At 39.9% G+C, this 16,597-nt stretch overlaps 2 protein-coding genes across 4 annotated transcripts; one reads left to right on the top strand and one right to left on the bottom strand.

Annotated features, from left to right (window-relative positions):
- Positions 1-1,201: 1,201 nt before the first annotated feature.
- On the top strand, positions 1,202-15,829 carry LOC121715739 (transmembrane protein 233). Of its 2 annotated transcripts, none has more exons than XM_042101639.1 (3): positions 1,202-2,026; positions 14,095-14,229; positions 14,505-15,829. In XM_042101639.1, the coding sequence occupies exons 1-3, from the start codon at positions 1,814-1,816 to the stop codon at positions 14,514-14,516; spliced, it is 360 nt and encodes a 119-aa protein (XP_041957573.1). In that variant the 5' UTR covers positions 1,202-1,813; the 3' UTR covers positions 14,517-15,829. The 2 variants fall into 2 exon arrangements, with proteins under 2 accessions (XP_041957573.1, XP_041957572.1); XM_042101638.1 differs by lacking the exon at positions 1,202-2,026 and adding an exon at positions 10,252-10,729.
- Positions 6,640-9,684, bottom strand: si:dkey-63d15.12. Of its 2 annotated transcripts, XM_042101637.1 has the most exons (7): positions 9,497-9,684; positions 9,208-9,334; positions 9,011-9,053; positions 8,712-8,819; positions 8,548-8,591; positions 7,216-7,308; positions 6,640-7,113 (listed from the first exon to the last, which is right to left on the bottom strand). In XM_042101637.1, the coding sequence occupies exons 2-7, from the start codon at positions 9,214-9,216 to the stop codon at positions 7,012-7,014; spliced, it is 399 nt and encodes a 132-aa protein (XP_041957571.1). In that variant the 5' UTR covers positions 9,217-9,334; positions 9,497-9,684; the 3' UTR covers positions 6,640-7,011. The 2 variants fall into 2 exon arrangements, with proteins under 2 accessions (XP_041957571.1, XP_041957569.1); XM_042101635.1 differs by having other exon boundaries at positions 9,011-9,334.
- Positions 15,830-16,597: the final 768 nt, after the last annotated feature.

Below are 16,597 nucleotides of genomic sequence, written 5' to 3'. Positions count from 1 at the left end.
TGAGCAGAACAACGAGCACACCACCAACTGAAAGCCATAGGCCTACATTCACTGGCAGAATCTCAGGTTCATCTGATAAAAAACATGGAAGGGCATGAACATGGATGTTTACAATACAGTAGATAGACGTAATAAACAAATATGCCTGATCTATGGCCATAGGCGTATACAATAAACATTTCAAATGTTGCAGCAGTAAAAGTGCCAAATTTGTTGAGTCAAAGGCATGCAATTGATTTGGTTAATTTGTTTTTTTTGTCTTACCAACCACTGTGAGATAGGTTCCGTTTGCAGATACATTCAAGAGCTTTGGGATAATGAAGAACACATTACACCTATACCACCCACTGTCATTCAGTTGTAATGAGTAAAGAGGTAAAACACGTGAATTATTTGACTGGTTAATATATTTATTCTCCTCGGTTAAATAGGGCTTGTTTTGTTTTTCCCATTGCACATACCCACTCCATATATTGTTAAAATGGATTTCTGGAGCACAAAAATGGCAGGTGATGCTTGCATTTGTGTTCTGGGTAACAGTCAAGTTTGGCACCTGCCACGCAGTAACATCGGTTCCCTGTGCGTACTCTGTAGAAAGAAAACACAATAGTTAGTATTGCGTAGGTTAATTGCTAATCACAAGCATTTCTTGAATTTCCCCTTGAGGATCAATAAAGTATCTATCTATCTATCGATCTGATTGCCTACATTGGCGATATTTTCAAGCTAGTTTTCTAGCCTACTACGTCAAGTACGTTAGTTTTGTAAGGTCATCAACAGGTCCACTTACCTGGAAGACAGTCACTAAACTGAATCACTAAATCACTAAATGCGACCATTGTTACTATGATTAACATATTTTGCATTCTCGACTGAAAACTCGCAGCGACAACTCAACGAATAACCTGTTCTCTCAGTCACCTGAAACTATAGTAGCCTACCGCAATCGTCACACTGACTTCCTCTGGTTTCCAACTCGCCCTGCAAATCATCCTTATGCAGATATGGAGACAAATGTTTGTATACGACCTATCAAATAGGCTACAGTCATCTGTAGTTTGGAACAGGTCTGTTTAATGTAATAGCTGTGTAACCTACATAATTACGACGATTAGATGTGTTATGGTTTCCTTTTTACGCTGTCATCAAACAGCACTTACCTGCCTTTCGCGCACGGAATTTTAATTTTAAATTCCACAAGGTGGCGCCGTTTCTGACTACTGGGGCTTACACACTTACTTTCAATAGGCTACATGAAATGCATCTATGTTTATGTTAAGACGATGATCAGTGATTTAGTACATCAATCTATGCTTTGTATTGTAAGAATGGAAAACTGATTGCTGACTGCTATTGGAGGGTCCAGTGAAAATGCTCTCTGACTTCATTTTGGCTATATGGTCTCTCTCTCTCTCTCTCTCTCACACACACACACACACACACACACACACACACACACACACACACACAAACACCCACCCACACACAAACACACCCACCCACACACACACTAGGGGTAAGGTTCACCCCTTGAAGAAATAGGTCATCTCCCATCACACTCCTCTGCTGTTCCCTCCTTTCTCTCAACTCCACACTCTTCCTCTTCTTCACTTTATATCTCTCTCCCTCTCTTCTTTCTCCCTCTCTTTTCACTCCTCCCTCCCCACTCACTCATTATTCCTCTCCTCTCATCCAGTTGCTTTTGCCAGCCGCCTGTTCTGACTGTGTCTGTTCGGTTCTTCTGGGCTTCACTGGTCATTCCTGCTTCTCCATACACCAGCGATCCTCTCCTTTCCTTTGGATATCTCCAGCCATGAGCCCGGGAGCTCCGCAGACGGAGAAGAAGATGAAGCAGTCTCTGGGTGGGAGTGCGGGACATGGCAGCACCGACCGTGGACTTGCAGATCACAGACTAGGAGAATCTCAGGAACCTCCACCACTGAAGAACTACATCTTCCTCACCATCTTCACCTGCTTCTGTCCGGCATGGCCCATCAACATTGTGGCCCTGGTCTTCTCTGTGATGGTAGGGCTACTGTTCATGTGGATTTAGCTAGCACAGTGGGATGACAGTGCAGAATATTTCTTTTTTTGGCCTTTTTATGCCTTTAATGACAGTGGAGAATGACAGGAAGTGAGCGGGAGAGAGAGTCGGCGATTTCAGGGTCCTCTTTGTCATTTAAAAATCTTAAATATAGAGCAAAGAAAAGACACAATATGCATCATAGCACTGTTGCTTATACTGTAGTATATCTGATTTTTCAGCCTCTGAGTACTGGTTGTTCAACTGACATAAACCCAGTGCCATGACCTGTGGCCTATAGGACTAGATACACTCCTGCATGAAAGCCCCTGCAGTGGCCCTCCTGTGTGGTTTGGTGCCATCAGTGTGGGTTCTTCAAATACGTCTGTCTTCATGTTGCACCTTCACCCTCTTACCAGCCTCTTGACAGTTAGTTCAAGATAGATGATCTTATACCAACAGTACCCCCCATCCCTTCTCTTCTATTTCTATTGCCCTCTCTCTCACACACACACAGACACACACAGACACACACACACACACACACACACACACACACACACACACAACCCACACCCCAATATGGGAAAACCAATTGCAACTGCAGACAGCATTATGCACTATTGATCATGTAATGTTTAACAAATGTGACTCCAGATTTGGATGATCACATAGGATGACTGGAGTATATACTGTAACGACCCTCTACTACCCTGTCTGAAAATCTGAAGTCAAAGAGCTAAAAAAGAGTGACAAACAAAGTCAAAAGTTCTGTATATTGAGGGACAGGCTAAAGACCATTATGAATGGAGTTATTTACAATAAGTCATAGTCAAACACGTATCCATGTGTTCTCAAACAAGTTGTGGTAGCCAAAAACAAGGTCAATAAAAAACAAATACATTGGTTGCTACCCATAGCCTATATTGGTTATATTCATAACCACACGGTCTCTTTCAGTTGAGGACACACAACATTAACCAATAGGAACAGTAATATCACAACGTTAACCAATGGGAACACTAACATCACATCGCGCCTCTTGACAACGGTGGACAAGCATTCAACATGAAACTCACCACTGGGGTGCTGTGCACACACGGCTCGTGGTTATAAAACGGCGACAACATGTCGGTAAATTGAAAACGCCTACAGTACAAGCAGAGCTCTGGCAAGTACTAGTGTACAAACAAGGCCCAGTTTGCCGGAAGCATCATAAGCATAGGTAGTTCATAAAGTCCCTCTTTTGGACGCCTTACCATTTTCGGAACATTTTATCACACTTTTGCAGTACTTGCGTTAATGTGCCAATGATTTTCTGTTGTAATCAACACTGGCCAACAAGATTGAATGTTTCCCATAGTAAAAGTACTGAAATGGTGAACACACACACACACACACACACACACACACACACACACACACACACACACACACACAAACACACACACTATTGATCATGATAAAAGCCCATAGTATGGTTAGTTGTCACAATTTTAGGGTTGCTCAGCTAGCTTATTTTTAAAGCTCACGTAGGCCTATGTGCTATTTGTAGGAAGCAGTGATTGCTGCACTTGCACTGTGTGAGCTGCATGCACATGAACATGGCCATCATTTTAAGGAGAACTGTGGTATTTTTCATAGATCCTATTTGTTAGTATGGCTAAAGGTGGCAACTAGCAAATTGTGAATATCTGCACAACCTGGTGGTATGCTGTGCTATTCAGCTATTCATGGTTGTTGTGAAGAGAAGTTGCAGCATTGCTGGAGGTTTATCTGTTGCTGATGTGTTGTAACTTGTCATAAGAATGAAGGGGTCTGAGATGCCAAACATCACTGCTGAGTCTCCTGGAGGCCTGTACTTGACATTGAGAAGTTTAGCTGCAGTAAGAAGTACTCAACCTAGTATCATAGGGTTATAATTCTGTACTGTATAACTAAATTATTACAATTAATACATTTAGTTTCAATCAGTATTGAGCTCTGTGTGAATAGAGTTTCATGTAACAGACGCTAAATCGAATGCATATATGTCATTTACAGCAAGATGGGCAGCTTTTTACATAGAGAGCAAGGGGGAAACAATGTTCAGATTAGCATGTCTGATCTTTCAACCTTTGAGCAGTGTGGTCATACAAGACCTGTGGCCTGCTAAGAATAGTCTAGAATAGCATGCATTAAACTCCCTGTATTGACCCTCCCATGTGGTTTATCACCCTCATTGTAGGTTTGTCAAAGACAACATTCTGCACCTTGAGCCTCATAGCAGTCTCCAGACACACATAAGCATGAATGCATGCACACATGCAAACACACAATAAAACCTCTCTCTCAGTTTACACTCGCAAAATCAGTCTTCTTGCAAATCTTCCTTGCTAACTCAGCATCAGTAATTTCTTGAGATGTTGCATATGGAAGAACAGCCTAAAGACGACTTTGGATCAGTTATTCAAACTGTTACAACCAGCTCTGAGCCGCAATACAGAACATAATTGTCAAGTTTAGTCATTTGATTTTCAACAGGTGAGGGCCCAGGGACACTCAAGAAAAAATGAACACAATTTATTTGATGTGCTGTTTTATACAATTCAATGTTTAGGAATTTATTGAAGCTGTATTTGGAACGGAACACCCCCCTTATTTGAATATGTAATACCCAAAACTTAAGTGATTTCCACAGATTGTGCTGTTCACATTTATAGACCATTTAGTGGTGGTTGTAACAGTGGTATTAATAATGAACAGACAGGCTTGCTCAAAAACACACTTGGATTTAGAGTTGAAGTGATGCCTGCAAGATTGACAGGAAGCCATGATCACACCATACTTAAAAGAGGAAATCAGACACTCACCACAGGGATGGTAAAATACATTATATAAACAAAATGTACATCCCTCATTCAGTCGATGCATAGGTACTATCTGAAAGTTGTGTGTAGTCAGTTAATTCACATGATCTACTATAAGATATGCAAGTTTAAGATAACAGACACACATGCACAATGTGCAGTGAACAACGCAGTGATGGCTTGTAACGCTTGCACATTTGTGGGTTTTTAACAGTCTGGCGACACACCATCTTGCTGTAATCTAGGGTCAACTTTGTCATAGCCTCCACAGACAGTTTTGCATCTAGGATTGAATTATCTAATTATCACCTCAAGTGTCTAATTCAGCTACTAGTCTTGCACTACATTGGACTCAATTGGGAAGGGGTCTGGACCCTCAACAATCATTTTTTAGATTTCCAAAGGGTGTAACCAGCAGTGAAACTAAACTTAGGATGGTAAATCAAAAGAGACGTGCTGTAGGATTTGAGTTGTCATAAGCATAGACATGGTACTTTTCCACTGATTTGCATTGTATTTATTACAGTACGAGCCGGTTGGGAGCTAGCTGGTTAATGGGCAACAGGCTTTTTAAATCATTATCATTTTTTGATCTTCTATCAGTGGCTGTTTCATCACATTCAGTTGTTATTTCTAGATGTTCTTTAAAGGTTAGCCTATACACAACAACAACAAAAACAACTTAAACTAGTACCAAATACTTTGAAATGCCATCAAACACATTTCTTATCAGAAATCTGATTTCTTATCAGTTTCAATGACGATGTCCTGTCGGGTCTCCTAGAGCAAGTGTAATGAGTTCTCAGCTTCATCTGGTTCCCAGGCTAGCACCATGTTTCAACTTTTGATTTCAGCTTTCTATGTGTCTTATGTCATGCTTTACCTGCAAACTTATTTGCTTACACTTTTTTACTTTTCTATCATTTTTTAAAATCATGATTTGTGTCACAGCTGCCATGTGCATTTTTTTTTTTAAAACAACAATGAAATCAGGTTTCTGGTATGCACCAATAAGTTTCATGAAGGAACTTGGGTGTTTAACTCAAAAGTAAATTGTAAAAATACTTTCTTTTTTGGTCATGTCCCTCTAGAGGCTCAGTATTTCAGGGTTAGCCACATTAACCCATTTACTCATGAAATGCCTGCTAAAAACACCTATAGAATCCTGTGGCATTCTAGAATAAATAACCTTATTTCCTGAGGGTTTTCTGAAAAAATACTAAGAATTGTCAACGTCTACCAAAACCTTACTATCTAAGCCTCTGCACACCTAGAAACATGAAATAAAAAGCATGCTGCGCTACGCAGCAACCAGCGGGAGATACAATGCTGCGCTATGCAGCAACAGGCGGAAGATAGAATGTTGCGTTGTGCAGCATCCAGCACGAATGGGTTAAAAGAACATACTTGTTAAATAAAATAATTTAATCAATGTTACCATCATTGACCTTTCCATTTGAATGACATTTAAGACGTGTGAAATCAGTCATGAGTCAACCGTCTGATGGAACCCTCTGACGGAAGACTATCAGCGACAGTTTCAGGTATAACACAATATCCTTTCAGACAGCTGGAAATTCCCAATACATCCATGTGCCACCATGACATTTATATGCCTCTTGGGCAGATTCTGACATTAAATGTTTACAAACGTCCTTGAAAAAAACAATGTGTTGCATGATTAACTGAGAATTGCTGTAAACTCTCCACTGAAGGACTTACAGATAACAATCTCCTCTGAAGGCTGGAGGGCTAATTTTTTTTTAAAAATCACACCTCTTTCTGTCATTGCTGCGATGAACTACACAAGCCTGTTCACAGTCTGTTCATCAGCATCAGTCTGCTCATCATTTAATATGCTAAACATTGATGAGAACAGGGAAGATGAACAAAAACAAAGCTGTCCATAGGCATGCATGCTCATGTACTTGCATGCAACAACTCACTTGTGGTTTGGCACTTGTCACACGTGTGGGTTTTTGAAAGATGACCACCTTTGCATGCAGCAGTCTGGCGCCCACAGCTCCCACAGTAATGTCTGTCGGTCCATCAGGCATATGTGCGCACACTCATAAATCTAGAATGATTTGTGTCTAGTTAAGCTACTAGACATTTACTACATGTCCATGTGTTCATGTTTCATCTAGTCTTTATGCGTATGGGAGAATAGAGCACTGACTCCTCCACAGTGGAATCTGGGCCGTTTGTTCTGTTTGCCATCCTTTCTTGTTCTGGAATTTTCTGAATGAACAACACATTACAATAGTTAGCATTGCAGTACATCATTGTTCCATGTCATATCATTTTATGGTTTTGTAGATATGGATTATGTATTTAGGTTACCTGTTTATTTTCTCTACAGTTAAAGCTTTGCTTGTTTATCGAAGCATATGTAATTTCCTCTGTGTCCTGGGATGCTGATTCTAGAAGGACATCCTATACAAATTTTTAAACAGTTGTTAGGCTACTGTAAGAGTAGTATTAATGAACAATATTGGATGTTACCTAGATAAGAATAACTTAGTCTCAGAAGAGAATCATCTCTTTTATAGTTGACACCTAACAACAAGAGCAGTCAGGTGACTACAGACCCTCGGCACTGTCACACAATGTTAACCAAAGTCGTTCAAACTCAAACAGAAATGGCATTCTGAGCCTGATCATACAGCAAGATATGTTGACCCTCTGCATTGTATCAAAATTTGACATTGGACCTGTACTTTTGAACTTGTGAGCGGAAACACACACAGGTGGACGCACGGCCTACCAGGGACGAGGGTAATGATGTTCATGAATAGGCCAATTGCCATGAGGCATAGACTGCAAAAACTGTTTATTTAATAAAATCTAACCAAGTGTTTTTAATCTTATATCAAGATCACAAAATCTAGTTAATATGGTTTTCAGTATAAAGAGACCTACCTAGCGCTTTCACTTAAAATCATTTAATTTAATTTAAGAGTTTAAGACTCGTCCTGAAAACAACCAAATTTGTCTGCCAGTGTGTTCAGTAAATTTGTCTTGATAAGACCCCGCTTGACTTTCCCCTTGGGGATCAATAAAGTATCTATCTATCTCTATCTATCTAAAATAAGTCAAAGTCTTCCTAAATTAAATCAAAATGATCTTTTGCGAGAATGCTAGGTAGGTCTCTTCATCCTGAAAACAATCCCGCATAGATTGTTTGATCTTAATATGACAAGATAACTCTTGTTTTTTTTTTCGTTTTTTTTTTTGCAGTAAAGTCATTTTGTGGAATAATAAACCAAATGTTTATGTTTAAATCTTATATTAAGATCAAAAATCTAGTTGGTAGTGCTTTTAGTACAAGAAGAGTTTGACTTATTTTAAGATGTCATATCAAAGCAAATTTGGCCACCGGTGTGTAAAGCAAATTTGTCTTGATATGACATCTTAAAAGAAGACATTATGCTATTAATTAAGTTAAAACAATCTCACGAGAATGGCAAGTATCTTTATACTAAAAACAATATCAATAGATTTTAATATAAGATGAGCAGTTTTTACAGTGTGTTTTTCATTGAGTGATGCATTATTTATGTTTTAGGAACTCTAAAAATATGCATATTTTGTGGAATTCAGCTGAAACGTAACTAACAATTAAAACTGGGATGACAAAAAGACTAACATGATGGATATTACATAAAAACCTACTTGTGGGACATTTTCTGTTCTTTCCTCTTTGTGCTGGTCATCTCCTGTGAGGGTCAGAAGTATGCATAATTTTTCCCACCATATCATTCTGGGGTATATTCAGATTGATTATATATTACCAAAGCCTATACAATGAAATCATGATTAGAATATATGTTTATTACTTTTAAATCTTCTGAAGACCAGAGCAATTCCTCCGATGAGCAGAACAACGAGCACACCACCAACTGAAAGCCATAGGCCTACATTCACTGGCAGAATCTCAGGTTCATCTGATAAAAAACATGGAAGGGCATGAACATGGATGTTTACAATACAGTAGATAGACGTAATAAACAAATATGCCTGATCTATGGCCATAGGCGTATACAATAAACATTTCAAATGTTGCAGCAGTAAAAGTGCCAAATTTGTTGAGTCAAAGGCATGCAATTGATTTGGTTAATTTGTTTTTTTGTCTTACCAACCACTGTGAGATAGGTTCCGTTTGCAGATACATTCAAGAGCTTTGGGATAATGAAGAACACATTACACCTATACCACCCACTGTCATTCAGTTGTAATGAGTAAAGAGGTAAAACACGTGAATTATTTGACTGGTTAATATATTTCTTCTCCTCGGTTAAATAGGGCTTGTTTTGTTTTTCCCATTGCACATACCCACTCCATATATTGTTAAAATGGATTTCTGGAGCACAAAAATGGCAGGTGATGCTTGCATTTGTGTTCTGGGTAACAGTCAAGTTTGGCACCTGCCACGCAGTAACATTGGTTCCCTGTGCGTACTCTGTAGAAAGAAAACACAATAGTTATTATTGCGTAGGTTAATTGCTAATCACAAGCATTTGATTGCCTATATTGGCGATATTTTCAAGCTAGTTTTCAGTGTCAGAGTAGCCTACTACGTCAAGTACGTTAGTTTTGTAAGGTCATCAACAGGTCCACTTACCTGGAAGACAGAGGGCTGCCCACAGAAGAATAATATCGCTAAATGCGACCATTGTTACTATGATTAACATATTTTGCATTCTCGACTGAGAACTCGCAGCGACAACTCAACGAATAACCTGTTCTCTCAGTCACCTGAAACTATTGTAGCCTACCGCAATCGTCACACTGACTTCCTCTGGTTTCCAACTCGCCCTGCAAATCATCCTTATGCAGATATGGAGACAAATGTTTATATACGACCTATCAAATAGGCTACAGTCATCTGTAGTTTGGAACAGGTCTGTTTAATGTAATAGCTGTGTAACCTACATAATTACGACGATTAGATGTGTTATGGTTTTCTTTTTACGCTGTCATCAAACAGCACTTACCTGCCTTTCGCGCACGGAATTTTAATTTTCGATTCCACAAGGTGGCGCCGTTTCTGACTACTGTGGCTTACACACTTACTTTCAATAGGCTACATGAAATGCATCTATGTTTATGTTAAGACGATGATCAGTGATTTAGTACATCAATCTATGCTTTGTATTGTAAGAATGGAAAACTGATTGCTGACTGCTATTGGAGGGTCCAGTGAAAATGCTCTCTGACTTCATTTTGGCTATATGGTCTCTCTCTCTCTCTCTCTCTCTCTCTCTCTCTCTCTCTCTCACACACTCACACACACACACACACACACACACACAAACACACACACACACACACACACACACTAGGGGTAAGGTTCACCCCTTGAAGAAATAGGTCATCTCCCATCACACTCCTCTGCTGTTCCCTCCTTTCTCTCAACTCCACACTATTCCTCTTCTTCACTTTATCTCTCTCTCCCTCTCTTCTTTCTCCCTCTCTTTTCACTCCTCCCTCCCCACTCACTCATTATTCCTCTCCTCTCATCCAGTTGCTTTTGCCAGCCGCCTGTTCTGACTGTGTCTGTTCGGTTCTTCTGGGCTTCACTGGTCATTCCTGCTTCTCCATACACCAGCGATCCTCTCCTTTCCTTTGGATATCTCCAGCCATGAGCCCGGGAGCTCCGCAGACGGAGAAGAAGATGAAGCAGTCTCTGGGTGGGAGTGCGGGACATGGCAGCACCGACCGTGGACTTGCAGATCACAGACTAGGAGAATCTCAGGAACCTCCACCACTGAAGAACTACATCTTCCTCACCATCTTCACCTGCTTCTGTCCGGCATGGCCCATCAACATTGTGGCCTTGGTCTTCTCTGTGATGGTAGGGCTACTCTACTCTTTAGCTAATCACAGTGGGACGACAGTGGACATATTACTAAATGATTGTCAAAGTGTTCCATGTTTCAGAGTCCCCATGATGGATATATAGATAGATAGATAGATAGATAGATAGATAGAAACTTTAATAATCCCAAAGGGAAATTCAAACACATTGATACAGTTTACCTAAGGATAGCTACCTCACAACTATACAGTGTAATGCTTAATGTTAGTATGCCAAATTATGATAATGGAATGAGATGATTATCCATGTAAGAATATTAACAAATATTCTACACAGGCAAGTTATATGTATTTCCATAGCAGAGCCATAAAGCTATAGTTTATTTTCCCTGTGTGACTATGGATACCTGTCTGTGAAATCCAAGCAGTGCCTCGTGTTCTCATGATTCAGACCACTAAAACTCTCATCAGATAAAAATAGATCCTACCACAGCACATTAGGTTCTGTGTTTGTGTGTCACACCTATACTCACTCCTGCTTTACAAACACATACACACACACTTGCAGCTACATGCACACAGGCAAACGTGCACACATGTACACACACACGTACACACACATGCACACACTCTCTCTCTCTCTCTCTCTCACAAACACATACAAATGCCCAGGATGTCCTATACACACAGATATGAAAACCAAAGCATTATCATTTCTCCTGTAATTATTGTGTGTTATCATCTGTTGAAAATATGACTGTATGCATTCGCATTCATGGCTTATTGCTAGCCTGGGTGCCAGCCGAACTTAGTCCCGCCCACAACATTTGAGGTCGGGAAGTTCGGTATGGCATTGCTCCGTTGTGGAGCAATTATGCTCGCCCCAAATCTGGCGGACCATTCAAATCGGGCTTTACGATGATGGACAGGTGAGCAACAGCGCCTCGTCTATCACGTCATCTGAGAATGCTTAGGTTGATTATGTTTGCAACAAAAACGCTGTGGCTAGAAGGAGACAGATGGCTTTTAAGACCCTATATGGAAAACTGCATATTATTTCAATGAGGTTTTATCACTGAAAACGATTATTTCAGAAAACTTTGGCCAAAATTGAGATGTGGGAAAACTCATGGTTTCACTTTCATCAAGGGAAAACAGCGTGTTGCATTGTGACATGTTGTTCTCTTGTTTGTTTGAAATCTCTGATTGACCACCTGTTGGAGGGATTTGCGACAGCCTTTCCCAGCTGTTTATAACATGTTTGTAGCATATCAGTGTTCCACAGATTTATTTTTTCCCTAATAGCCTACCCTACTACGTATCTCTTAGATTTCGCTAATGAGTGTTGTAGGAGATATTGACAGCACAATAACTTTTACAAAAGACCAGAAAACAATGCATTTGTGGAGAAGAAGGATGGTTCGTGTGTTCTTCCTACATCTCACGGTAAGTTATTTCGTTGCTCTGATTGGTTAGGTCTATCCAATTGAGTGCAGAGGTATTCCCCACCTGTATCGTTTGAAACACACCCCATAATTACGTCCCAATGGAGCAGTATCAGACTCATATTCTGACTAGAATTGAGTATGGGTACGTCAGGCTAGCTTATTGCATGACTGCAGTATGCAGATCAGCATTTATTTTGTATCATGCAACTTCTACTTTGGCAAGTTATTGTGGTCTTATGTGGTAGATAAAATAATACAAATGGATTGCCACTGAGCACCCGTCTAAAATGTGAAATCCTAAGTGCTTCATCCTACACACAGAGTCCTGAGCGTGGTTTGGTTTTTAGGCTACCCTTATGCCTCAGGATGAGTGGGCAACTGCACTCCACCTCCACGTCTGGAAAAACTGTCTCTCTAAAACTTTCAAACACCCGAAAAAGGCTGAGCTTTGTTTCAAAAGGTTACTAAAACTAAAGACTCACTCCCTCTACAAAATCTTCTGAAGGCTTAAAGCAAATACACAATACACAATACAATACAAAGTAGACTTATGTGAAAGAGTTATGTGCTAAATACTGACTAGTGACTTGATGACATTGTAATCATTACAGAGTGAGGGGTGTATGTGCTTCTATGTGTCTTAAAACCTGTAGCTGTAGCTTTGAATCTCTCTAGTCTCAGACAGCACCTTTGGTCAGAGCTGCTTGCAGACTTGTCACGCACATGGTTGAAAGCGGAGACACGCTACAGCGTAGTGTTGTTACAGGGTTTGTGTGACAGGGTGCACAGGCTCAGCCTGTGGAGAGCAACACCTTCTGGTTTCAGGTTGACTTCAGGCTCCAGAGTGTGATAGTGAATCTACTTGTGGGTGAGGGCGTCGGCCATCACAGCTGTGAGAAACAGGATGAGCGCTGCTAACCACCTTACCTAACAGACATCCTAAATACACACTTTATATAAAAAACTAGAAGAAACATACAGCTGGCCTCACGGGAAACAAATGAAAAATGAGAAGAGACAGACAGACCAACATATTTTGTAAAATCACCATGCATTTGGATGGAAATACATTTCTATTGGCTTTTGTACATTTTGATTGTTTGCCTTTCCATACCTTATACAATGCGATGGATCTTAATAAATATAATGTTATGCATTTATAGTTATAATGTTTTGCGTTATCATGTCTCTCACATTGTAAACTCTTAAGTTTTACTTTATTCAACTTATAATTACAGTACTTGAAATGCAAAGAGACAGATAGACAGGCAGGAAGAGAGGAGGAGTGGCGGGGGGGGGGGTCATGGCAGTGAGATGACAGTGGTTTAAAATCGTGACGATATGGGGACAACAATATGAATGTGTGAAAGGGAAAGTGCGTGGGAAAACAGGTGTCAGTCAGAGGTGAGAAATACAGTTGACGTTGCTCAAGTTCACTCTAAACTGTGTGCACAGCAATTACATTCAGCTAATGCAGACCTAGGATAGACACTAAGACATGTGATTGCACGGCACTGCACTTCTGAAGTTTTTTGTGATAAAAGTGATGTACAGCCCGTGGGCCTTTGGGGGGACATCACTGACCCTGTTCAAGAGGTGATCACAGCATTGGAGCTGGAATGATAAAACATGAAATGTGGTAAAAACATGAAATGTGGTAAAAAGGGGAAAAAAAAAGTTTTGTGTCAAAACCATGACCCAGATAATAAAAATAAGAATATGGAAAGTCTAGTCTAGCCAATGAGGTTGAGGAAATGATAGAAGTTGAAGTGAAGTTGCATGTCTTGCCCAATTTAATGTTTATTGAGGTTCAGCATAAGGTTGAACACCTAATGTTGACCAGTCTTTGCATCTGCTGTAACTGTTTTATGTAATTGATTTTTTTCTCTTACTCTCACTCTCTCTCTGTCTGTCTCTATCTCTCACTCTCTCTCTGTCTGTCTCTATCTCTCAGTCCCAGAGTAGTTATGATGATGAAGACTATGACGGTGCCCAGCGCCTGGGTAGGAAGGCCCTGCACATGGGCATAGCCTCCATGATCATTGGCATCCTCATCATCATGATATTCACCATCGTCCATTTCACAACGGTACTGTCACATCAAAGAATGCTCTCTCTCTCTCACACACACACACACATACACACACACACACACACACACACACCCATGCCTCCCCCACACGCACACACACACACACACACACACACACACACACACACACACACACACACACACACACACACACACACACACACACACACACACACACACACACACGCCCCGCTCCCTGATATATCTGTATGCCATACAAAGTTGTCATGATAATTGTCTAATCTTGTATGTTTGTTTTCTTCTGTAACTAGAAAGCAATATGAAACAACTCGGAGAAACCATCCAAGCCAAAACATCAGATAAACAAACATATAAAGATATACTGTATATCCTGGAGGAGTAACTATTCTCAACAAAGGAATCGATGCCTACGGACACATCAGAGAGACTGGACCCACACACTGGGGCAGGCTTGGTCTCCCTCCCTCTCTCTCTCTCTCTCTCTCCCTTTTTTCCCATCTCCCTCTCTCTGCCTGCTACAAAGAGAGGCTGTGGGCAGGATCTGTCTTATTTTTAACATTCAGCTCAGTACCATTTCCAGCACGTCCCTCTACGACTCCAACTGAGCGAGGGAAGCACTGACTGATCTCTGTAAACTCACGCCCCAGCTAAGGCTACCAGGTCAACAGAGGTGCCGTACATATGAGGACGATGTACTTTCTTCACAGATGGTCTTACCGCTACTGCTACACCCTGTTTTCAATACCCAATGATCCCCCACATTTTATATCAGTATCTCAAATGTGATTTCCTGAACCTAACCAGTGAAGTCAAGTCATAGCTGTGTTTGAAACACTACATTAAAAAAGTATGATATTTCCCAAAAATATATGTCCCTATATCTCAGCTCAGCTCATCAGCTGTGAACTAACTCATATATTGTATTATTTTTATAAATAATATAATGCTTTCCGTTTGCACCCAATTACATTATTGCATAATACAGTTTTTCTCGATTCCTTTGACCTGCTTAAAGAAACTGGGATCCACTTGGTCTTCATTAACACCTTCTTTGCACAGCAGAAGTAATCTCTTGCAAATTTGCTCACACATTTTCAAACTCTATTGATTTTCCTGTGCTAAACAAAAAGAAAACTAAGAAGAAAATCTATTCACAGGTGGTAAAGATCCCTTGCATAAGTCTGAATCTCTGATACACCTGTGTGAATCTCCTTTGCACACTTTTTCAATAAGCAATCATTCATTATCCATCAGAGATACAATGTCTGTTCTGTGTTGCTATTTGCAAATGGATCTAAGGCACATTTAGAGAAAGTACTGCATTGCCTATGTGGTGAAGAAAAAAGTAAAAAAGCTGACAAGTCCAGGTGTTTACTGTAGGTCTATTTCAATGAATAATGACAAATTTGTCTTGTCTATGTCTTACATGTCATGAAATGTGTCTTGTCCAGGTCTTACATGTCAGTGACAGTTAGGAGGCTGAAACTCTTCATTTTGAGAACTATGTTTTGCATTTTGTTGTCCGGTGTGCAATGATTGATTGAAATCACACAGTGATTTAACCTCAATATGTGTTGTTTAAAGGAACCGTATGTAAGAAAAATATTTCAATTAATCATAAAATGGCCCTGATATGTCACTAGACATTAAGAAATATGTTCATTTCAAATACTTATATCACTGACAACAGTAGTCCGGGCCAGGATATTGTCATTTAAAAAGTGAAGTTGCAGCCCTCAACTGATGTTGATGTTGTGTTTTGTCATGTCATGTTGTGTTTTGGCCTGATGCGCCACCCTCCACCTATCTACTAATCACAAAGTCAGTAGTGTTTCGCAATCAGGGTTGGCAACCTCAAGTCAGGGGGGAGGGGGAGGGGATACACCGCTCTTCAGTATTTTGAAAGTGATTGCAGTACCAGTTTTGGCCACAATCTTACATATGGTTCCTTTAAAGGCAAAATTGAAAAATTTGGTGCAAACAAACTCACATTTGTAGTTGTCAGATAGACCTTGTTAATTCTTGGCTGATTATGTGTCTTCAGATAACAGTGATTTGAACAGTACAATTTAAGAGAAGCTTTACACTTTTGTCCTTTGTAATAACACCATGCATTATTATGGTAATACATTTCTATTGGCTTTTGTACATTTTGATCGTTTGCCTTTCTATAAACCTTGTACATAGTGATGGATTTTAATAAATATACTATGATGCACTCTAGTTAAAATGTTTTTGTGTTATTACTCTCACATTGTAAAGTTTAACTTTATTTAACTTTTAAGTATTTATTATTACTGTATAATTATAACAGTACTTTCTTCATTTCTATCCACTTATACTTTATTTGCTTTATCTCTCCTTTAGTTATTGGTTCTTTGCT

This window comes from Alosa sapidissima, chromosome 8 (assembly GCF_018492685.1).
Source record: "Alosa sapidissima isolate fAloSap1 chromosome 8, fAloSap1.pri, whole genome shotgun sequence".
Classification (NCBI taxonomy): Eukaryota; Metazoa; Chordata; class Actinopteri; order Clupeiformes; family Clupeidae; genus Alosa; species Alosa sapidissima.
The sequence above is the reverse complement of the archived record's forward strand: the minus strand, read 5'-3'. Positions and strand labels throughout refer to the sequence as shown.